This window comes from Anomaloglossus baeobatrachus, chromosome 5 (assembly GCF_048569485.1).
Source record: "Anomaloglossus baeobatrachus isolate aAnoBae1 chromosome 5, aAnoBae1.hap1, whole genome shotgun sequence".
Classification (NCBI taxonomy): Eukaryota; Metazoa; Chordata; class Amphibia; order Anura; family Aromobatidae; genus Anomaloglossus; species Anomaloglossus baeobatrachus.
Window position 1 is genome coordinate 359,479,872 of NC_134357.1, and position 24,970 is coordinate 359,504,841.

A 24,970-nucleotide genomic window follows, 5' to 3' on the forward strand; every position below is an offset into this window, starting at 1 on the left:
TCTAACGGGTCTTGTGTGGGATAGGTCCTAAAGTCCAGTCCGCAATCAGTTGATTTGACTTGACCCTGTTGGTTCAGGGCTTTGTACTGGGTCTGAGTACCCCTCCTGGTGCTCCGGTTTCCATTCGGCTCCCTGGTTTGGTACTGGCGGGCCACCGCCCGACCCTGGTCCCTACGGTTCCACCGGCTGTAATCCCAGCTCCTGCAGAGGGCCACCACGTCTGCCTCCTTGAAAAAGGTGACTGGGCTCCGTCCCAGCCACAGGAGTAGTCTGTTGGCAGGCCTGGACACAGGTCTGCCCGTGAACTTGACTTCCCTCTACTCTGCACTACAACTTGTGTCTGAACTTGTGTGCCTGTTTTCCCGCCTCCAGGCCTGTGAACTCCTCGGTGGGTGGAGCCTACCACCTGTCTCCGCCCCCCCTGGTGTGGACATGAAACCTGGAGGGTGGTGACAAGGGTTTCTTGGTTGGCTGCTGTCACCTGGTCGGGGAGGGGGGTGATGTATGTGTGACTACCTGGGACGACCTGACTAGTCCAGGGCATCACAGTTGCACCAGCCCTGGCTATTCCCAAGCTGTGTCGGGATGATAACAGGTAAGAGACTTCCGGCCTCCCTTTCAGACGCCAGGTACCACTGACCCGGACTCTGGATCAGAGTCCTGTGAATCGATCCGCTCAATACCAGGATGGTTAGTGAAAGTGTGCAGTACGCATACAGACTCATTGAAAACGGATGTATCCTAAAGTACCGAGTGAGTGATTGTGAATTGAGATAAAGGTAATTCATGTGTAAGAAGTGAAACTATCCAACCATAACCAGGGAATAGACACAGTTAAGAACATACTATGAAACAGTGTAAAAGTGTGATGTGAAAATTAATAGAGTAACTATAGAAACAAGTGTTCCAGGCAGCACACAATCCAAGGTGCACGTGTACGAGGAAGACATCCACAATACCTAGAACAAAAGACAAAGGACCAGCACTCCAAATCTTCTGGGATTTATAAGGATTTATTCCACATAAGCATACAGGCGTAAATTATTATTATTTATTGTTATAGCGTCGTTTATTCCATGGCACTTTACAAGTGAAAGAGGGTATACGTACAACAATCATTAACAGTACAAAACAGACTGGTATAGGAGGAGAGAGGACCCAGCCCGCGAGGGCTCACAGTCTACAGGGAATGGGTGATGGTACAATAGGTGAGGTAAATCAGCTAATAATGTTTGAAAAAAGCTCATTATTAGCTGAAATGCGTAATTTATGCCTGCATGATTATACGGAATAAATTCCAGAAGATTTGGAGTGGCGGTTCTTTGTTTAAGTTTTAATAGAGTAACTATAGATACGAGGGGCTGCTGATAAGTCTTTGGCTTTGTGATCTTTTTTTGTTTCTATGTTACATCACATGAAAGCCTTAAGTGTTTAATATATGTTTTCAAAATTGTGTGCTTGTTGCTTGTGGCAACAGTGTTCTATGCACGCGGGAAAACAAAATGGCGGAGTCTAATGCAATATTCACAGCAACTGAGAGCAGAGGAGTGATAAAATTCTTGTTTCTGCAAGGAAAGTCCACCAAGGATATTAATGGTGATATGTCGCAGACATTGGGGGATCAATGCCCTTCATATTCCACAGTTAAGAACTGGGTTGCAAAATTTAAAATGGTCCACTTCAGCACCTAGAATGAGAAACGTCCTGGATGACCGAGTGGTTGTTGTTCCGAAGATCGGCGATGCTGTGCACAACCTAACACTGGAGAATCGACGAATCTCAGCAAAAGCAAAAGCAGTCATCATGGGGATTTCCCGTGAACGTGTTTGTGTCATTATGCATGAACATTTGAACATGAGGAAGCTATCTGTAAAGTGGGTCCCCAAATGTTTGACAACATATCAGAGAAGCATGCAAGTGAAAACTTCCCTGGTCCATTTGTCAGCGTTTCCGGACTGATAAGAACTTCCTAGATCGACTGGTCACTATGGATGTGATCTGGATTTAGTTGTATGACCCTGAAAACAAGGACCAGACAAAAGAGTGGAAGTACAGTGGTTCTTCTCATTCAAAGAAGTTCAGGGTGCAAAAATCAGCCACTAAGGTGATGGTGTCTGTGTTCTGGGATAAGAAATGCATGCTGCTAGTGGACTACCTTCAAAAGGGTTCCACCATAATTGCAAGGTATTACACTGAACGTTTGGACCAATTGAAGGCAGCTCTGAAGGCCAAAAGGTGTGGCAAGCTTTCCAAAGGAATCTTGTGCCTGCAAGATAACGCCTCCGCTCACACTGCAGAAGTGAACACAGCAAAATTGGCAGACCTGGGCTTCCACCTGGCTGACCACCCACCTTATTCACCAAATCTAGCTCCCTCCGACTATCATCTGTTTCCAAACCAGAAGAAACACCTCAAGGGTACCACATTTCACACCATTTCTGATGCCATGGCTGCTGCGTATGACTGGTTTTACGTACAACCAAAATTCTTCTTTTTGCTAGGCTTACAGAATGTGGAATACCGATGTAAGAAGTGTGTTGACATCAGTGGAGATTATGTGGAATAAATGTAGAGTTTCATCATCTTATCTCATTTCTTTCTGGGTAAAGCCAAAAACCTATCAGCAGCCCCTCGTATAATAATTATAATAGATAGGAAGTGAAGTGAAAGACAATATAAATATAAGTAAATACAAGAAAAAGAGGCACAGATAACAATGTATGTATGTAAATAACACCTGCACACTATATATGAAAGTTCCAGTGGACATACCGTATAAGACGACCCCCAACTTTTCCAGTTAAAATATAGAGTTTGGGATATATCGTATACACTCAAGTGTAAGTCGACCTGAGTAATGTGCCCATTGTTTAGTGATGTCCCGTGCTGTAATGTCCCGTGCAGTAATGAGCCCATTGTTTAAAAATGCCCTCCTGCTGTAATGTCCTCATTGTATAGTAATGTGCCCTGTCCTTAAAGTACCGTGCAGTAATGTCTCCATTGTTTAATAATGCTCTCATGCTGGTTCCCTTCTGCCCCCTATCTGCAGTTGTTTACACACAATAAAAGATATTCTCACTTCTCCTCCATGCCCGCGGTGCCTTCAGCTGTTTCTTGCAGTCCGCACACAGACCCATCCGTAATAGCATGAACGGAGCGGCCACTGCAGGATGTCGTCATAGCTTTACTACAGTTGAATACTTTACAGCGCCTGGACAGAGACAGCCCTGGAAAGAGACAGCCCTGGAAAGGGACAGCCCTGGAAAGAGACAGCCCCGGAAAGAAACAGACGGGCAAAGAGACAGACTCGGAAAGAGACAGAAGGGGAAAGAGACAGAAGGGGAAAGAGACAGAAGGGGAAAGAGACAGACGGGGAAAGAGACAGACAGGGAAAAAGACAGACCTGTAAAGAGACAGCCGGGCAAAGAGACAGCTGGGCAAAGAGACAACCGGGCAAAGAGACATCCCTGGAAAGAGACAGCCCTGGAAAGAGACAGCCCTGGAAAGAGACAGACCTGGAAAGAGGCAGACCTGGAAAGAGACAGATGGGGAAAGAGACAGATGGGGAAAGAGACAGACGGGGAAAGAGACAGATGGGAAAGAGAGACAGACAGACACAGAGAAAGAGAGAGACAGACAGAGAGACTGATACAGAGACAGACAGAGAAACTGATACAGACAGACACAGACAGACAGAGACAGACAGACAGAGACAGACAGACAGAGAGACAGACAGAAACTCGAAGAGAGATAGTTGCTATCCTGGGCAACGCCATTACACAGCTCCATGAAATGAAAAATGAAAATGTTACGGTCTTGGAAAATGACAACACAACCCCCCTCCTTCCAAGTTTGTTCTCAAACGTCTGATTTTTTTTTTCACCACTAAAATAATAAAAAAATGTGGACATGTTTGGTATTGCCGTACTCTTAGTGATGATGAGAATCTTGTTGCAAGATTATTTTTTTTTTTACCACAAAATGTGGTAAATCCAATTCTCAGAAAACCATGTCACAATTGTGATTTTTTTTTCCGATATTTTTACCCAATTGGTAGTTTTTCCTTGTTTTTCAGTACACTGTGATAAAAATGAATGGTGCCATTTAAAAGCACATCTTGTCTTACAAAAAAGAAGGCCTCATATGTCTATGTAGAGAGAAAATAAAAAAGTTATAGCTCAGAGAAGAAGAGGATGAAAAACAAAAAAGCAAAAATGGAAATTGTCCCCTTTGTGAAGGGGTTAAAGGCATTGGAAACTACTTGTCTGTTGTGTCCCCTAGCAACTAATCTCTCAGACAGTTCCAGGAATTGCTCAAGCAATTGTTCATATTCATTGTTAATCTGTCTCAGACATGTAAGTTGCCCATACGGAAAAGATTTTTTCACATCCGAGGGATGGTAGCGATCATAATGTAATAATGTAGCTGGTTTTCTACATCCAATAGCTGCTTGCTGATGTTGCTCTGATTCTATGCAAACATCCAAAGAATGGCCATGATCACCTCCAAATGTTGCCTTGAAATCTATATTATTACTGTTCATATTAATGTATCTAACAAAGGCATTAAATTCCTGTTCAGTGCTGACCATATAACAAAAGCATCATACAGTTGAAACCAGAAGTTTACATACACTATCTGAAATCAGAATAAACCTTTCCCATTTTAGGTCAATTAGGAGCCAAAATTTTTTATATTTGCCAAATACCACAATAATGAAAGAGATAGAACATTTTAAGGCATTTGTATTACTTTCTGCAAAGTGAAAACTTTACATACATTTCATTAGTATTTGGTACCATTGCCCTTAAACTGTATGACTTGGATCAAATGTTTTGGATATCCTTCTACAAGCTTGTCACAATCTTTGGTAGGAATATGGGACCATTACTTGTGAAAGAACCGGTGTAACTGAGCCATGTTTGTAGGTTGTCTTGCTTGCTCCTGCATTTTCAGCCTTGCCCATAAATTTTCAGTAAGATTGAGATCAGGGTTTTGTGATGGCCACTCCAAAACATTGACTTTGTTATCCTTAAGCCACTTTGTAACCAATTTGGCGGTATGCTTTGTGTCATTGTCCATTTAGAAGACCCATTTTAGCCCAAGCTTTAAGTTCCTGGCTGATGTCTTGAGATGTTACTTCAATATTGTCACTTAAGCTTCTTTCCTCATGATGCCATTTATTTTGTGAAGTTCATCAGTCCCTCCTGCAACAAAACAACCCCGCAACATGATGCTGTCACACCCGTGTTTCAAAGTTGGGATGGTGTTCTTAGGCTTCAAAGGTTTTCCCTTTTTCCTCCAAATGTAACGATGGTCATTATGGTAAAACTGCTTAATTTTAGTTTCGTCAGACCATGGGATATGTCTCCAAAAATTAAGGTCTTTGTTCCTTTGTGCATTTGCAAACATTAATCTGGCTTTTTCAAAGTTTCTTTTAGAGTAATTGCTTCTTCCTGGCAGAGTGGCCTTTCAGCTCATGTTGATAAAGTACTTGTTTCACTGTGAATAATGACACAATCTTACCAGCTTCTGCCAGCATCTTCACAAGCTCTTTTGCTTTTGTTCTTGATATGCACATGAGTCGACCATCAGGGTTTTCGGTAGGGGGGTACTCTGGTGCCGGGACTACGGATACTTTACTCTCGATGGGGTTATCACAGGTGGTCGGTCCCGGCTTCATGCCCTGGGTGCTCACTCTGCGGCTGTGGAATGGGGTACAGGGATGATTTTGGGGATATACGTGACGCCACCTGTGGTGTCTGGTAAGCGGGATACACCAGCGCTGCCCGCGGCCGACCTCTGAGGCGATGGTGGCGGCAGCTTAAGATCTCTCAGCTCTCCACAGGTGGAGCTATTTTACCTCAGGGCGGCGGGTCGCTGACCAGGAGGGAAGCGACCGAGCGGTGATGGCTGCCTTCTTCTCTGACGTCGCAGGGTCGCAGCAGAAACAGTTCAGTTACCAGAAGGCCAATGGTCCCAAATTTCGGAGAAGATTTAATGACAGAGTTTTTCTCTGAGGTAACCTTTCTTTGTCTCTTTCTCGGTCTCTGCTCTGAGGGCTCTGTGACTCCCTCTTTAACCCACTCGTTAGTCTCGTCACTGGTTTTCCCAGGGGTCTGATGCTGCACGGTTTCTTTATCTATCCCGCAACAGCATCGTGAACTCGGTTTGGGATTAGTAGTCAGACTGTTGATGGGTACCGGGCCTCCTCTTATTTAGGATCCTAGGTTAACGGTCAATGGTTTGGGGATAAACCTGACAAACCTCCTCGGTCCCGTTATACCGGTGTCGACCTGAACTTTTCAGCCGGCTCTTGCCAGACCTAAAGCTTCCCCTTTCCGTCTTGGTTACCCCTTTTCCTGTGTCTTTCTTTTCTTTCGGGGTACCCTCGCTCAGGACGTCCGGCCTATGTTATTTCTAGCCCTTCTTTCAGTCATCAATTTACTCTCGTCTCTGCTTGTCACTCTTTACTGACTGACTGTTAACTGACTAACTGTCACCCAGTTGTCCTGGCAACCACGTTGCGTCTCACGCTCAGCTAGGCTCCACCCCCCTATGGACCTACAATATAAACAGTCCCAGGAATATGAAGGTAGGGGCTGCTGAGTCCATGGTACTCAATTTAATATAAGACTCTGCATTTCTTCTCTCTTTCACCTGTTAAGGTGCTGTATTCCCCTGTAGTGCCTAACCACGGGGCGTCACATACCCCCTTAGTTAATCACACTCGTCCCCGAGTGTGGCAACAAGGTTTGGGTTAAGCTAAACATTTTCTTATAATTTAACCATAACATGTTGGTAATATTTACTCTACTTTTTTTTTTTTTTTTAACAGAGTCTTAAAAATAAAAACTACAAAAATTGAATAAGATAGGTCACCAGCTCATACAGCATTAGTCCATTGGCCGTAATATGTTAAAGAAACTTTTGCCACACCCAGTTCTGTGGCTCGGTCTTCGCTTAAAGTGCATCAACACAAAGAAAAATATATCAACAGTTACGAGTGCTTTAGTTTAAGAGTTCTTAGTGTGGTGAGGTTCCATATCAGTCATACTCACTGTAGGCCTCTTGGCCCTGGAGTCACCTTCCTGGCCCCTATACAGCATTATGCAAACTTCCTTTACCCCTTTTATATATTAATACTATCTACCTATTCAACTATTTACATATTCCACTTTCTACATTTTATTCTCTGTATCTAAGCGGTGGACAGCCAAAGTTAATACGTGTTGACCTGCGTAAAATTGGTATACTTGAGAGTCTACGTACTCTCCTAGTGGAAATCTCAGGTACACCGACTGCAGAAATCTCTGATTCCATTACAAGGGGTGGTTCTTCTGCTCTGGGCGTTTCACTGGGTTGTGGAAAAGTCATCATCGGTATCAAGTATACGCCATCTACTTGCGGCCAATCTGCAGGAAGTTCTCCTAAAATTGTCTTGACTATTCTTTCTTTCTCTTCTTTTCTCTGAATAGGCATTCTCTCTACTGGTGGCAGCTGTTGAGGGTATTTCTTTAAATGATCCCTGGACACTATTGCTGTTATTTCACCTTTGTCTTTGCTAATCAAACAGGTTTTCTGGTTGTTGAAGTTTGATGGTTGTACAGTGTAGGGTTCTGCCTCCCATTGATCATCTAACTTATGCAGTCGTCTTTTTCTCTTTAACACTAATTCACCTGGTAGTAAGGGTGTTCCTTGAGCACTTTTGTTAAAGTTTGCTTCTTGTTTTTCCTTTGATTTTTCCAGGCTTCTCTCGACACATTCCAGTATTTTCTGATATTGCTCCTTTCTTTTTACTTCCCAATCTGCATCTGAGGTATTTTCTTCAGGAACGATTATGTCCATCTCCAAATCCACCGGCAATTTTCCTGGTCTTCCTCTCATAAGGTATGCAGGGGTGCAATTTGTTGAGCTTACTGGAATGTTGTTATACATGCCAACTAGATCTGGTAACTTCTCTGGCCATCTGTTCTGCTCCTCCAAGGGCAGGGTTTTTAGCAGCTCTATCACAATGTGATTCATTTTCTCACACATTCCATTAGTCTGAGGATGATAAGGCGTAGTACAAATTTTCTTGCATCCGTATAATTTACAAAATTCTTGAAATAGTTCAGACTCAAAAGTCGGGCTTTGATCTGTTAATACCCGGTCTGGATATCCATGTGGTCTGCAGAAATAGGCTTGGAATGTTTTTGCCGCTGTTCGAGCCGTTAAGTCCTTCACTGGAGCTACTACTAGGAACCTGGAATAGTGGTCCACCATGGTAAGAGCATAAGTATAACCGGATCTGCTGGGTATGAGCTTGACGTGATCAAGGACTACCAGCTCTAATGGCTGTTTGGTAATGATGGACTGTATTGGTGCCTTCTGACTGTTACGGTCTTTTCTTCTTCATGAGCATGGTCCACAATCTCTACACCATTTCTCTTTAGTAGATCTCATGCCAATCCAGTAAAATCTTCCACGTAACAGGATCTCCAACTTCTTCCATCCAAAATGTCCTGATTGATTATGATACATATCTAACACCATTTGGGTGTCTCTTTTTGGAACCACAATTTGCCAAACCATCTCATGTGTACTAGGATTAATATATCTTCTGCACAGTTTATCTTGATGGATAAATAACTTGCTTCTTTCTTTCCACAATTGGTTGGCCTCTAATGGGAAATCTTTGTCAAGTTTGCAGATTGGTTCGGTTACTAGCTTTTTCACTAGGCTCACTGCCGGATCACTATCTTGGGTTTCTTTCCAATTATAGTGAGGCAACGAGTTCAATGCTATATTCTGCTGGTTTTGATAGATAACAGCCTCTGTCACTTCCCATTTTCTGTTCTTATGGAAAGCTGGGAGTTCTACTTCCTCCAAGTCATCCTCCTCTACTTCTGATCCTGGTAGATATGCCTGAGGATTCCTAGACAGGGCATCAGCATTGGCATTTTTACGGCCTGTCCGGCACTTGATGATAAAATCAAAATTTGACAATCTGGCCATCCAGCGTTGCTCCAGTGCACCGAGTTTTGCAGTGTCCAGATGCGTCAATTGATTGTTATCTGTATAGGTGACGAATTTTGAAGCAGCCAGATAATGTTTAAACCTTTCCGTTATGGCCCAGACCAAGGCCAAAAACTCCAACTTAAAAGAACTATAATTTTCAGAGTTTCTTTCGGTGGGTCGAAGTTTCCAGCTGGCATAAGAAATTATACCAGCATAAAATTTCTTTTCCATCTTGTACCTTAGATAATACTGCTTCTAGACCTACATAACTTGCGTCGGTATACAGGACAAATGGTAGGTTATAATCAGGATATGCCAATATTTCCTCACCAGTTAGAGCAGTCTTCATCTGTTGGAAGGAATCTTCTTGCTCTTTACTCCATACCAATGATGGTTCTGAACTTCTTCGTTTAGTTTGGCCTACCAGTAGGTCTTGTAAAGGTGCTGCCATTTTCATATAGCCCCTTATAAATCTCCGGTAATATCCTACCAAACCCAGGAATTGGCATACTTCTCTGACGGTGGTTGGTCTCTGCCAATCTTGGATAGCTGTTATCTTCTCCGGATCTGGTGCTATTCCATCTGCGCTAACTACATGTCCAAGATATTGGACTTTTGGTTTCAGCAGGTGACATTTTGATGGTTTAAGCTTCATTCCATATTTTGCTAGAGATGCAAATACCTCAGCCAAGTGTTCCAGGTGATCTTCATAGGTCTTGGAGTATACGATTACATCGTCTAGGTACAAGAGTACGGTCTCAAAGTTCTTGAGTCCCAGGCAACATTCCATGAGCCTTTGAAATGTTCCTGGTGCATTACATAATCCGAACGGCATCCTATTAAATTCACATAGGCCCATTGGTGTTGTAAATGCTGTCTTCTCTCGGTCTTACTCTGCCACGGAGACCTGTCAATATCCACTAGTGAGATCTAATGTAGAAAAATAATTAGCAGTCCTCAATGCAGCAAGAGACTCCTCTATATGGGGTAACGGGTAAGCATCTTTGTGATTGATCTTATTTATTTCCCTTTAATCCACACACATCCTCATAGTGCCATCTTTTTTTCTAACTAGGACTAAGGGTGCTGCCCAGGGGCTACAACTATCTCTTATAACCCCTGCCTCTCTCATGTCCCGCAGCATCTGTTTTACACACTGGTAGTGTTTTCGTGGCACGGGTCTATGTCTCAGTCTAATTGGGGGATGATTCCCTGTGGATATGTGATGATGTACCCCTTCAACCTTCCCAAAGTCTAATCGATGCTTACTAAACACATGTTCGAATTCTCGTGCTACCCGATAGATTCCATGTTTTTGATAGGAAGGGGTGGTATTAGTCCCTACATGTAACTTCTGACACCATTCCTCCAGCTGTCCCTTGGAGTTGTTGTCCTCCGCTTGATTTGACGGGGGCAAAGGCTTTATCGCCTGTATATGGCTGTCACAGACAGTGTACAGCTTTGCTACTGTAGTGTACCTGGGTAATTTTACTTCCTCTTCCAAACAGTTTATGATACGAATTGGTACTGTTCCTTTGCGTACATACAACCAAGTTTTAATGTGACTTCCCTAAACCCAACCTGGTTTAGTGGTAGTACATTGGCTGCTAGTATAACCAAACTAGAATCCGGGGGTCTAAAATCATCATCAGACCAATAGTGTTTGTACAATATTTGTGGGATGGTGGTTACTTGTGACCCAGTGTCCAAAACAACTGACATGGGGATTGCTTCTGGTGTAATATTAAGGTACGGCAGACCTCCCACGTACCGACTACGCCAGTCCTTCGGGGCCAACTGTCTTATTCCTGAGGCTCGGCCCTGGGCCCCAGGAATCGCCGGTTAAAAAGACATCCTCTTGTGAAATGGCCTGGCTTGTTACAACGAAGGCAGACGGGTTGTCATGAAGAATCCGTGTGGTCCATGGCTCTGCGTTGGAATGGTGCGTTGGTCCCCTGAACGGGCGACTTGTTGGTCCCCTCCACCGGCGACATGTTGGTCCCCTCCACGGGCGACATGTGCCTTTTCTTCATCCATGGAACATACTCAGGAGAATCAGCTAACTGTATTTTACTAGGTAGTTGTGACCCTGGCTGGTTCTGCAAGAGTGTTAACACAAAGTCCATCTTTTTAGTCAGCTGCTGTACTTGGTTGCTCAAATCATCCTCTCTGTTTGATGTCTCAGCCACCTTTACAACCTTTACCAAATCTTTGGAAGCATTTGTTATGCCGGCGGGAGAAGTATCAACCTGCCAGGATGGGTCCACTGACTTGGCCAGCAACTTGTACTGTAATACTGTTATTGCTTTATCTTTTATAGCATCAAAGTCAACATCAGGGTGATCTAAAACCCACATATGCACCTGCTCACGACTGACTTCTGACATCAATCCAGCTTTGAACTGTTCGGGAAGCATTTTATCCTCGTCGTCCACACTTGCTGGATCCACTTGCTTTAAGGACCGGAGTGCTACCTGTAAACGTAAGGCATAATCTCTGATGGTTTCTTTTGGCCCTTGTTCACATTGGTAGAATATCATCCTCAACTCAGCCCGGGAGCGTTTCTCAAAAGCAGCTTTTAACTTGGCAAATACATTTTCTACGGAGTCTCTGTCGGTAACTTTCCATGACTCCACCTCCAGCTCTGCTGCACCGATTAATTGTCCCAGCACCAGAGCGGCTCGCTGTTTCCCAGTCATAGCATACATATCCAGCACTGCACATATTTTCCTCTTAAAAGCTGCCAGAGTGCCTGGTTTCCCTTCATAGATTGGCCACCATTTTGCTCTGGGCACATATGGCAAGGTTATTGGCATTATTGAGGCTACTGGCGCAGCTCCTCCTTCTGCAGGGACCCAGGAATCATTGTCCTCACTCATGGCGGTGCCCCCTTAGTTAATTGCGGCTAGTTGCAAAGCCTTTAGATACAGTCAAGTTCAGCACACACTAGGCTTTTGCATAAACAGACCCGCCTTTTGTCAGTTCTCGGGTCTTTTCGGAACCAGCCACTGCACTTCGGGTAGTCTAAGCAGAGCGCTGAGCGGGACTTATCCTTGCTCTCCTTTTCACCTGTTGTGTGGCGCAGCTTCAATTTCTGTGGTAGCTCGCGCCTATTTCAAACCAATGAGCAACGCTGTTTAATTACAATGAATATGGCGGTTCTGTGTGCACTTTACATAGCCAATAAAGTCTTGTTAGGCACACATTGTTGGTTTTTAAGTACGATCCTGTTCGTGACGCCAATTGAGTCGACCATCAGGGTTTTCGGTAGGGGGTTACTCTGGTGCCGGGACTACGGATACTTTACTCTCGATGGGGTTATCACAGGTGGTCGGTCCTGGCTTCGTGCCCTGGGTGCTCACTCTGCGGCTGTGGAATGGGGTACAGGGATGATTTTGGGGATATACGTGACGCCACCTGTGGTGTCTGGTAAGCGGGATACACCAGCAGTGCCCGCGGCCGACCTATGAGGCGATGGTGGCAGCAGCTTAAGATCTCTCAGCTCCCCACAGGTGGAGCTATTTTACCTCAGGGCGGCGGGTCGCTGACCAGGAGGGAAGCGACCGAGCGGTGATGGCTGCCTTCTTCTCTGACGTCGCAGGGTCCTGTCGAAAGGCAGAGAGACGACACACCAAGTCCACATCAGCTTAAACAAGTCCTTTTCACTGGCATCTGGTTTGTTTTGCACAGTACACAGCAGAAACAGTTCAGTTACCAGAAGGCCAATGGTCACAAATTTCGGAGGAGATTTAATGACAGAGTTTTTCTCTGAGGTAACCTTTCTTTGTCTCTTTCTCGGTCTGTGCTCTGAGGGCTCTGTGACTCCCTCTTTAACCCACTCGTTAGTCTCGTCACTGGTTTTCCCAGAGGTCTGATGCTGCACGGTTTCTTTATCTATCCCGCAACAGCGTCATGAACTCAGCTTGGGATTAGTAGTCAGACTCTTGATGGGTACCGGGCCTCCTCTTATTTAGGATCCTAGGTTAACGTTCAATGGTTTGGGGAAAAACCTGACAAACCTCCTCGGTCCCGTTATACCGGTGTCGACCTGAACTCTTCAGCCAGCTCTCGCCAGACCTAAAGTGTCCCCTTTCCATCTGGGTTACCCCTTTTCCTGTGTCTTTCTTTTCTTTTGGGGTACCCTCGCTCAGGACGTCGGGCCTATGTTATTTCTAGCCCTTCTTTCAGTCATCAATTTACTCTCATCCCTGCTTGTCACTCTTTACTGACTGACTGTTAACTGACTGTCACCCAGTCGTCCTGGCAACCACGTCGCGTCTCACGCTCAGCTAGGCTCCACCCCCCTATTGACCTACTATATAAACAGTCCCAGGAATATGAAGGTAGGGGCTGCTGAGTCAATGTTACTCAATCTAATATAAGACTCTGCATTTCTTCTCTCTTTCACCTGTGACCAAAGAGCACTGCACCTTGCTGTTAAGGTGCTGTATTCCCCTGTAGTGCCTAACCACAGGGGCGCCACACACATGTCTGACCAAAGCACGTTCATTTCTGGTACACAGAACCCATCTCTTTCCTGAGTGGTATTGATGGCTGGATATTCCAATCTTGTTTGAACTTGAGTATTATTATTTGAACAGATGAACAAGGCACCTTCAGGTATCTGGAAATTGCATCCAAGAATGTACCAGACTTGTGCAAGTCCACAATTCTCTTCCTGAGATCTTGGCTGATTTTTTTTTTTACTTTCCCATGATGCTACACAAAGACGCAGTGTGTTTCAGGTGTGCATTAAAATACATCCACAGGTGTGTCTTTAATTAACTCAGAAGTTGCCATTAATCTTATCAGAAGCTTCCAAAGACATGACATCATCATATGAGCTGTTCCATATTGTTTAAAGGCATAGTACTCTAAAGGCTGCTTTACACGAGTCGATATATTGTGCGATGCATCGTTGGGGTCACGGATTTTGTGACGCACTTCCGTCATTCGTAACGACATCTCTCATCATGTGACAGCTCCTTGCGAGTCCAACCGATGCCTAATCGTTTGAAATTCGGCCATCGTGTACTCATCGTTTAATTCCATAAAATCGTTCAGTTTTGTCTTCATGAACGACACATTGCAAAGTGTGACACCGTGTAATCGGCCATCCTCGTAGTTGTTTGTGACGTCAGTAAACGTTCAGGGCGTATTTGTGGTTTTAAATATTCACGCCAAATCTAATCGGATTGGTTGTAGCAGATGCGTTTTGATTGGTTATGACTGTCATAAAATACGGAGCTGTAGTCATGATGTGTGAACATTCAGCCTTGGCGTCATGCACAGTGTTTTATAGTGCATTAGTCCTAATTTTTCTTACGTTTGTTTGTTCGCTGGATTTTCCGCCCTCACTCCTTGTTATCCCTTTTTTGTGGTAAGTTGTTATATGCCAATCTTTCCTTTTTGGATCAAAATCGACATTAACCAGACCACAAACAACAACAAACAAAAATGATGCTAAGGACACACGAGGCAACAAAGACAGACGCAGAAGAGAAACAATATATATGGGATCTAACCAATCAACCACATTAGCAGAACTGGATTGAGCAGGTCAGAAGAATTCAGGGCGTGCAACAATCCAGACAACGTCACGGAGGGCTGTATAGTTTGCCTAATTACGCCCATACAAAAGACAGATTGACCAAAGGAAAACATGTGTGAAGCCTTTTGGACGTCCGCCATTGCCAATCAATATATCGATGAGCGCTTTGTGGTCGTTTGACAACACTCAACGTGTAACACATGGACAACTACCTATCAGCGATACAAACAAAAAAAAAAAAGACTTTGCCAAATAAATCGCACGATGAATTGACTCGTGTAAAGTAGCCTTTAGTGTAAGTAAACTTTTGACTTTGCAAAAAGTAATAAAAATTCCTTAAAACATTTTTTCTCTCTCATTAGTCTTCCTTAAGGCTAAATTTTTCAATCAATTATCGCCTTTAATGGGTACATTAAACCTTTATATGGCGAAAATGAAGAAGTTAAATGTTTTCCAGCACTTCTCAAAAATTATAGAAATGATCCCCATATTACATCTATTAATCGCAACTGTGTTCATTAGTATCTGAGATGTATTTAGCTATCCTTCTATGGCTTGCTGAAAGTCTGAAAATATATGACACTTATTTTTTTTTTGTTGTTGTTTTCTTCTTTTTTTTTCTTTTTTGAAAAGTGCTAGAAAACATTTAGCTACTTCATTTTCGCCATTGAAAGGTTTAATGTACCCATTAGGGGCGGTTAACGTGATTAACGGCACTCTTTTGTGCCAGAAACACGTCAGCGCTAATATGCCTTGGATGGACTTTTTACTCGTGGAGCTACAGAATAATTTTTATACATTTTTGGATGTGCCGATCCTCTTTTCCATTTACTTATGTAATTAACCATTTCCTGTCTTTGATGCAGGCTCACACGCTAAGTCCAAATCTTTCCCGGCACTTGATTCAGTCAACTGTTAATAGTAAAAGCCATTGTCAATCACTGACAGCGGTATTTAACACGCACAGACTTGAAACGGTAATTGATTCTGCCTAACAGCGTGCATGTCAAGTGAGTGCGGTGCTGATGGGTCGTCAAGACATCTGGGATTCAGCTGATGACCCCGTCCGTACCTGTCAACACAATCATCATGTGTACACTGGCTGCCAGCCTGCATTCATAGGCGAACATGATTTCTGCTATATAGCCTAGTGCTGATGCACTGCTTTTTATAGCACAGGCGATCGGACAATTAAATGGAGTTAAAAATAAAAAAAATAAAAATTTAGAATTTAAAAAAGCACAAGTGTTCATATCACCCCCTTTTGACCCCTTTAAAAATAAAACAATTTACAATAAAAAAATAAATAATACACAAATTTGGTATTACCGTATTCATAAGTGTCTGATTAAAATATAAAATTAATTCATCTGATCAGTAAACGGAGTAACAAGAAGAAAAAAAACACCAGAATTACGTTTTTTAATGTACCGCAACATTGCAACAAAATGCAATGAAAGGCAATGAAAGGATTTTATCTATCCCCAAATGGTATTAGTAAATATGTCAGCTAAGTGTGCTAAAACTAATTCTCATACAGCCCCATATGTTAAAAATACGGGTCTTGGAAAATGGTGACAAAAGCAAATCTTTTTTTAACAACTTTCTTAAAAATTTTTCACCACCTAATTAAAAAAAAATGCATGCTTGTATCTACTTCCTCTTACTGACCTGCGTAATTATATTGTCAGGTCAGTTTTACAATATATTGAACATGTTGGCCAGTTCATGAGAGCTCAACTGCCAGTGACAAGGCGTATCTCTTTGTTGGGACCTTAACTTAATATGCCTCTATCCGGACTAAAAGCCTACAATTTTAGGGGAAGGTAGGATCCAGCCTAATTGAAAATGTCTTAGGCTGAAAGGAGGCGTTCTCAATCAGAGAGGAGTGTACTACAAATATTATAGACTAACTAACACCTCCAAACAGAACAAGACAAGTGTGAACAGCTGCAAGCTGAGAATTTAATAAAAACAGAAAAAACAACAGTACTCTGAAGTGCTATAACATGCAAACATTGAATATAGGAATTTGGAACTGCATTACTGCTATTGAAACTAAGATTAAAAAATGAGATACTTAGCTCACAAATTGGCCAATTTATGAGCGCTCAACAGCCAGCGACAAGACGTATCTTTATGTTGGAACCCTAACCTAATATGTCTCTATCTGGGCTTAAAGCCTACACTATTGGGGTGGGACTACCTCTCAGTGAGTGAAGGCAGTCTGGACATGCATGTAATGTGCCAATCATTAGATTGAATATCACAGGGTTTGTAAGCTGAAGTCAGTTCAAGGTTTCAGCAGACTTAGCCGGCAACATGTATGATTAAGCTCACAATGAGGCTTCACTCTCTTCTGCCTGATTACTGCCTTCATGTGCCTGACAGGCCTGGTGATATGATTGACACAAAAAAAACCTGATGAAACGGTTACTAAACTCATGGTAAAGATTGAAAAACTAACCAAACTCTGATGAAACTCCAAACCTGAAAAAAAAAACCACTGAAGATACTGGGACCAATTTTCTTATATGAGAGAATCATTGATAATATCTGAATGAGTGTTTATTCTAATAATAACCATAGTTTTTGGCAGCTCTAGCCCTTTATTTTCTAGGGTGACCTCTGTTTTAATGCATGTTGCTATAAATGAAAATTACTGATGCAGCTTCTGCCATTTTACCCACGGCAAGAAAGATTTTGGTTGCGGTCTTTTCCCTTGACCTCACTAATTAACAAGGTTTACCCATAAAAGTGGCACTTACTTATCTGTTGTATCATATTTAATTGTTTATTTCTCTGCAGACATGAAAGTCATATCCAGTTTTCTTCTTCTTTCCTGCTTGGTGGTTCTTGTTCACTGTCACATTCTTCTTGAGGAGAAACCAGATAGACCCAACAGTGGAAGTGTCGTCCGTTTTTCTGAGCTTCTTCCACCCATTTCCATAATAGGTCAGTATTAGGCTCGTACATATTTGCTCACTATAGGCTAATACAATAATCACCATTAATGAAATATATTGTAATGTTTTATTGATATAAACAGATTTAACAAAGACGTCACGAAGAGTGAGCAGAATTGATGCGGAAAAGAATAAACTGGCTAAGGTACCAATTTCTTTTTACTATGTCAATACAGCTAGTTTCACACTTACGCATTGCACTCAGTTCAGAGATACATTGCGGTTTCTGTTCGAATCCACGAAAAACGTGACTTTGATAGAACACCAACATAGCCCCGCAGAGCCATTGACTTAAATGAAGCCGATAGAGGCATTGTATAGCCTCTGTCCTTTGTTTTTTTTTTCCAAAAAGTAGAATAAGTGGTCTGCTGTGATATGAGTTTCCATTGGAATGCAGTTTTTTGGGGATTCTGATAGATACCCAGAAAAAGTGATTGACGGAGAGTTGTATGTGTCAACCTACCCTTAGTTAAAAGAAAAAGGTTTTGGTACCGTGTTAGCCAGTTGAAAAATGATTGATTGCTCTCAGTGAGAGAAACAAAATTAAAATTTTGTAGTTGTGATACCTTTTAATGGCTAACTAAAATAAAAATAAAATATGATGTTATAAAGCAAGCTTTCGAGACATCTCAGGTCTCTTCCTGTAAAATATGATGTTAAAAAGCAAGCTTTCGAGACATCTCAGGTCTCTTCCTGACATGGTTGATACCATGTCTGAGGAAGAGACCTGAGATGTCTCGAAAGCTTGCTTTATAACATCATATTTTATTTTTATTTTAGTTAGCCATTAAAAGGTATCACAACTGCAAAATTTTAATTTTGTTTCTCTCACTGAGAGCAATCAATCATTCAACCTACCCTAACACATTTTTTGTACTGTAATATTCATTCTGTGGATTTTTAATAAAAAGTAGATATTTGTCCAATACTGAATGGGCAAAAACATTCAAATACCTTACAATGAGCTGTTCCTGGAGATAGAATTGAATTCAGTATATGTCATTTTCCTGCTTTAATAAAAACTTTGTCCTTGATAATCCAAATTCTCAAGTTTAGCGAATGGCAATATATATATGAAGCAATACTTCATGTCAAAATGAAGGACAAAAATGAGAGAAACTATGAGAATATTTAATAGGAGAATATGAAATTAAAGAAACTGTGATATCAAAAAATAGTGTAATGTTTAAGGCTACACTCAAACTATGAGTATTTGGTTTTGATGTTGCAGATATTCTGCAGCATTCTTGCACCTATTAGGTATATTAGTTGCATAGTTACAAAATTACAAAAATACCTAGCTCCATCTAGTTCAACCTTTCTTCACAAATTATCCATTTTTGTCACTAAATCTCGTATAACCGACAATGTTGTGTGTACTGAGGAAATCATTCAGCCCTTTTTTAAAAGCTGTTATACTGTCTTCCATTACTACCTCCTGTAGTAGGGCATTCCACAGTCTGACTGCTCTAACTAGAAAGAACCCTTTCCTGTTTAGCTGCCAGAATTGTTTTTTTTCTACTCGCAGTGAATGCCCCCTGGTCATTAATATTGTCTTTGGAAGGAATAAGTCATGTGCCAGTCCATTGTATTGCCCACACATGTATTTTTACATATAAATGAGATCTCTTCTGAAACATTTTTTTTGCTAAGCTAAACAAGCCTAATTTTTCCAACCTCTCAGCACATGGGCGGCCTTCCATTTCTTGTAATAATCTAGTTGCCCACCTTTGAACTGACTCTAACTTCTGAATATCCTTTTTAAAATGTGGAGCCCAAAACTGGATCCCATATTCCAGATGTGGCCTTACAAGTGATTTATAGAGGATAACAATACGATGGGATCACGAGATCTAACCTCTCTTTTTATACACCTAAAATTTTGTTTGCTTTTGCAGCTGCTACTTGACATTGAGTGCTGTTACTCAGCTTAAATTCCTTCCACTTTGCTGGAACTGTAAGGCACTGCATTTTGTGTTCAGTGAAAATGCCCAATGTCAAAAAATCACCAAAAGTTAATCATGGGAACTTAAATTAAAGCACCACTCCAGTGGGTTTTTTTAATTTCACTACTGGAGTGATGCTTTTAAATGTAAGTCCTCTGCCCCCAGTCCTATACTCACGTGCCGTCGTCCTGTTTCCAGTGTTGCTCTGGTCCGTCTTTGTCAGTTTGTGACCTGACAGCAGCTCCAGTGTTTGATGTGAGACGGTGGCCTGGGGCTATAGTTGTGGGCGAGGGGATCCCTTTTGTAGTCTGCACCCTGGCCATCCCCACAGGGTAGGGGAGACTATTGTGTTTGACAGTTCGGGGGGACCTGGCTGGGTGCGAGAGGTGGTGTCATGCTGCTCATGCCTTAGGAAGTGCTGCACATCGACGATGGCTTAGGCAACTCAGGAAGCCTCATTGGTGAAAGCAAACATGGAGTCAAACAGTTCTTTTTCTGGTTAAGTTTTAGATCAACAGTGTCAACTTTACAGTTGAGACAGAGGGCACATTCAATTTTAACACACTTTAGGTTCACAGAAACAAAATCTCTCATGCTGGGCACAACATCTTTCCAGACTTGTTTAGTTACAAAGCATATCAATATCCTTAGGTTTAACTCCTATCAGACAACCTTCACTTGGTTCCAGAGGCTCACCGAGAGATGCAGTGACTGTTTCTGGGTTCATCATCCAGTCGCTCCTGTCCAAACAATAAAGCATGTTGAAAGGTGCAGAGCAGACAATCAGCAAGCTTTTCCAGTGTGGCACCCCTGGCCCCATCACCACCATATCAAATATTTGCATGGTAGTGATTGGCCATGAAAATCACTGTAAAAAAAATGTATATATGACGTGGGCTTCTACCCTATTTTGATAACCAGCATGGGTAAAGCAACAGCTACAAACTGCAGCTCCCACCTGTGACCTTTACCATGGTTGGATATAAAAAAGGGGATCCTAAGACTTTTTTAAAAAAGTTATTTAAATAAATAATTTAAAAAAAAGGCGTGGGGTCACCCCATTTTTGATAACCAGCCATAGTAAAGCAGAGAGATGGGGACTGGTATTATCAGTATGGGAGGAGCCATAGATATTGTCTCCCCACCCTGCCTAAAAATACCAACCACCAGCTGCCCAGAATTGGCACATCACATTAGATGTGCTAATCCTGGCACTTTACCTGGCTCATCCCTATTGCTTGGGTGCGATGGCAATTTGGGCAATATAAGAGGTTAATGACAGCTGTGATTTCTCAAAAAACCATAGCTGCAATCAAGCCCTGATTAGTAAAGGGAGGCATCTTTGAGACACTCCCATTATTAATTTTGTAAGGGAAAAGAAATAAAACACAAACACTGAAACAATCATTTATTTGAAATAAAATACACACACCCTCTTTCACCTCTTTATTAACCCCCCAAAACACCCTTGCAGATCCAACGTAATCCATACAAAGTCCTCAGCTCTGCTACATCCAGAGTCTGCAGAGAGGGAAAACAAGTCTGCTCTCCACAGACTCCAGGAACTACTAACAGCCAAGAGGGACCCGGCTGTGAGCAGGTGATGTCACTCAGTTCACTTAAGGTCACACCCGGGTTTCCACAGTGTGACCTCAAGTGACCTGACTGCTAGACTGTTGGAGTATGTGACATAACTGTGATGGAGGCCCACAAAGCAGGAGATGGTCATAAGAAGATAGCAAAGCGTTTTCAAGTTTCCATTTCCTTAGTTCAAAATGTAATTAAGGAATGGCAGTTAACAAGAAAGGGAGGTCAAGATAAGGTCTGGAAGACCAAGCAAAAGTTCTGTAAGAGGTACTCATAGGATTGCTAGAGAGGCAAATAAGAACCCCTGCTTGACTGCAAAAGACCTTCAGGAAGATTTAGCAGATTCTGGAGTTGTGGTACATTGTTCTACTGTTCATAGGCACCTGCGCAAATATGGCGTTCATGGAAGAGTCATCAGGAGAAAACATCTCTTGTGTTCTCACCATAACATTCAGTGACAGAAGTATGCAAAAGAACATCTAAACAAGCACGAGGCATTTTTGAAACACGTCCTGTGGACTGATGAGGTTAAAATAGAACTGTTTGGCCACAATGATGAAAGGTGTGTGTGGAGAAAAAAGGTCACAGAATTTCAGGAAAAGAACATGTCACCAACCATTAAGCAAAGGGGTGGCTCATACATGCTTTGTGGTTGTGTTGCAGTCAATGGCACGGGGAAAATTTCACAGGTAGAGGAAATAATTCATTCAATTAAGTTCCAACAAATTCTTGATGCAAACATAACACCATCTGTAAAAAAGCTGAAGTTGAAAAGAGGATGGCTTCTACAAATGAATAATGATTGTAAACACACGTCAGAATCCACAATAGACTACCTCAAAAGGTGCAAGCTGAAGGTTTTACAATAGCCCTCACAGTCCACTGATCTGGACATTATTGAAAATCTAACCTCAAGAGCAGTCAATTTTTAGTTTTTTTTTACAAACTTCATATTTTTTTTTCACTTCTCAAATTGAAAGAAAACTATACATGTTTGGTATCTAAATACTCATACTGACCTGAAGAATCATACAGCCAGGTCAACTTTACCATATAGAGAACATGGTAAATAAGCAAATTTCACCATTCTTGGAATTTTTTTCCCATTGTCCAGTACACTATATGGTAAAATGAATGGTTTAGTTAGAAAGTAAAACACATCCTGCAAAAAACAAGACCTACATGGCTATATTGATGGAAAAATGAAAACATTATGGCTCTTGGAAGAAGGGGAGAAAAAAATGAATGTGCAAAACTGGAAAATCTCTGGTTGGAGGAGAGGTTAAGGTCAAAATTGGCTCAGTAACTAAGGAGTTAAAGGGAATCTGCCACCAGGTTTTTGCTACTTCCTCTGAAAGCAGAATAATGTAGGAAAGGAGACCCAAATTCCAACGATGTATCACATAGTTTACTGGGTAATGCCGTTGTGACTAGTGATGAGCAAGACCACTGCTCAATACTCCATTAAGCATCGGGGTGATCAAGTAGTTTAATTACTTAATTGAGCATTGCGGGTGCTCGAGCTCCATGCTCGAGTGCCCATCCCACATGCTTCACGGCTTTTAGACAGCTAATCAACATGCGGAATTCTCTGCATGCACGGTAATATCGTAGCCATGTTAGCTACTGGGATTACTGTGATAGTCCAGCCACATTGCATCATTGGGTCTTATATAAAACCTGCTGATGCGATGCTCGGCACATTGTCCTCTTGAAACAGTTCAAGGAGAGTTGATGTAGATTAGAGTCATATAGACAGGATTTATTGCCTTACAGTCATTCTAAGGCTAAGTTCACACACTGCGTTTTTTTGACGCTGCGTTTTTGTGCGTTTTTGGCCGCTAAAAACGCACAAAAATGCACCCGCGTCAAAAAAACGCGATTTGGTGCGTTTTTGGCTGCGTTTTTGATCTTTGCGTTTTGCTGCGTTTTTCCAATGCATTGCATGGGGGGAAAACGCAGAAAAACGCAGGAAAGAACTGACATGTCCATTTTTTTTTTTAACTCAAAAACGCAGGTAAAAAAAACAGACGTGCGGACAGCAAAAATGAAAACTCATAGACTTTGCTGGGGAAGCAAAGTCCTGCAGTTTTGAGGCCAAAAACGCACCCGAAAAACGCGCAAAAACGCCGCGAAAAACGCACTGTGCGCACATAGCCTAAAAAAACAGTTGTGTGCGGACAGCAAAATTGAAAACTCATAGACTTTCCTGGGGAAGCAAAGTCATGCAGTTTTGAGGCCAAAAACGCACCCGAAAAACGCGCAAAAACGCCGCGAAAAACGCACTGTGCGCACATAGCCTTATACTGCTGCTAGAACCTAAGAACAAAAGTCCTTTTCAGGGTAACATATTTTCTGTTCCCACTTAAAACCAAAACATTTTCAGGCGTATATAGTATCTACCTAATTTAAAATGCACAAGGCATGCGGTAAGGAATGGTGAAGTGGATGTGCTGCTAATGAAGCACGCAGAGGTTGAGGCCGTGGGCCAGGTGAACCTGTGTCTGCTGCAGGAGCACAACCAACATGCTCATCCACAAGACCTAGCTTATGTTCCCTTTTTGACAGGGGGGGGGGGGCTTGGACTCCACTTTTAAAGCCATAACACTACAAACAGGTGGTCGGTTGGATGGCAGATAATGCTTCCAGTATGTTTACGAGGAAAAAGAAAAACAGAAGAAATCCAGCGATCAAGTGGAAGTTGAAAAATTATTTTGTTGATTCTTTATTCCCAAAAAATGCATTAAAAATGTATCAGCGTACAACAATTATGGAGTTGGCAAAGGCAGTAGATGGTCTACAGAATATGAGATGTGTTTTGGCTATGCCTTCTTCATAGTCATGATGGCATCAGCAACAATAAAATTAGATAAGTGAATGGTGTTCCACTCACCTAGTGTGGTTGTGGAAGGCAGGCATAACGCTATGTATAGTCAAAATTAATACCTCCAAAAGACTTGTTACTTGACCCGTGAGTGGAGATGGGCGGACCCACAGCTATTCAGGATCGGCGGGTCTAACTAGATTTAAAAAAAAAAAAAAAAAACCTTGTTTGGGACTGGAATTAATCCCAAATATCTGCCGAGATGCCGATCCTCGTATACGTCTTTGGGGACCTGAATGTTTTGCTTTAGAATAGGTAGAAAAGTATTGGGGGATTAGAGCAAGAGTATTATACTTACAGAGTCTCCTGTGTGGCTGCAGCACTGGTTCCGGATCTACCGTACTTATTACCCCCATACATATTCATTGTTTCCCTCTCCCACCAGCAGTCCTGGCGTCTCTGATTGGTTGCAGTCAGACTGCCCCCCCAACGTGTTTTACAGCGTGCCTGATTGCTTAGAATCACACATGCTGTCTGCATCTTTATAGGGGTGGAAACATAAATAAATAAATTGGCTTAGGGTCCCACCATATTGTGATATCCAGCACAGAAAAAGCATTCAGCTACAGGCTGCAGTCCTCAGCCTTGTGCTTATCTTGGCTGTGTATCAAAACAAGAAGGACCCAAATTTTAAATAAATTTTAAAAATGTTGTGCAGTCTCCCCCAATTTTGTATACCCAGCCATGAAAAAGCTGAACGCTGGGGGCTAGTGTTCTTAGGCTGGGGAGACCCATGGTTATTGGACCCCAACAGCCTAAAAATAGTAGCCTGCAGCCACCCAGTATTTTTGCATCCATTAGATGCAACAATGCTGGCAATTTACCTGGCTCAGTCCGAGTGCCATGGTGCAGTGGCAATCAGGGTAATATAAAGGGTTAATGACAGCTCACAGCAGCCATTAGACCCTAGATTAGTACTGGGGGTGTGTTACGGTTGCTGTGGCACTGGAGACTAGGTTTGGATTTCTTGCTACTGCACATGTGCAAGCGCTGGAGACTAAGTCCTATCTTGGAGCCATTGCACATGTGCGGGCGA

General features: G+C 42.3%; 1 protein-coding gene across 1 annotated transcript in view; it reads left to right on the plus strand.

Moving 5' to 3' along the window:
• Positions 1-24,970, plus strand: part of LOC142310108 (agouti-signaling protein-like) — a 251,572-nt gene that overhangs the window by 213,786 nt on the left and 12,816 nt on the right. The window contains exons 2-3 of the mRNA XM_075347581.1: positions 17,360-17,506; positions 17,601-17,662. Of these exons, the coding sequence (XP_075203696.1) occupies positions 17,360-17,506; positions 17,601-17,662 (209 nt within the window). The remainder of the gene's footprint in view (positions 1-17,359; positions 17,507-17,600; positions 17,663-24,970) is intronic.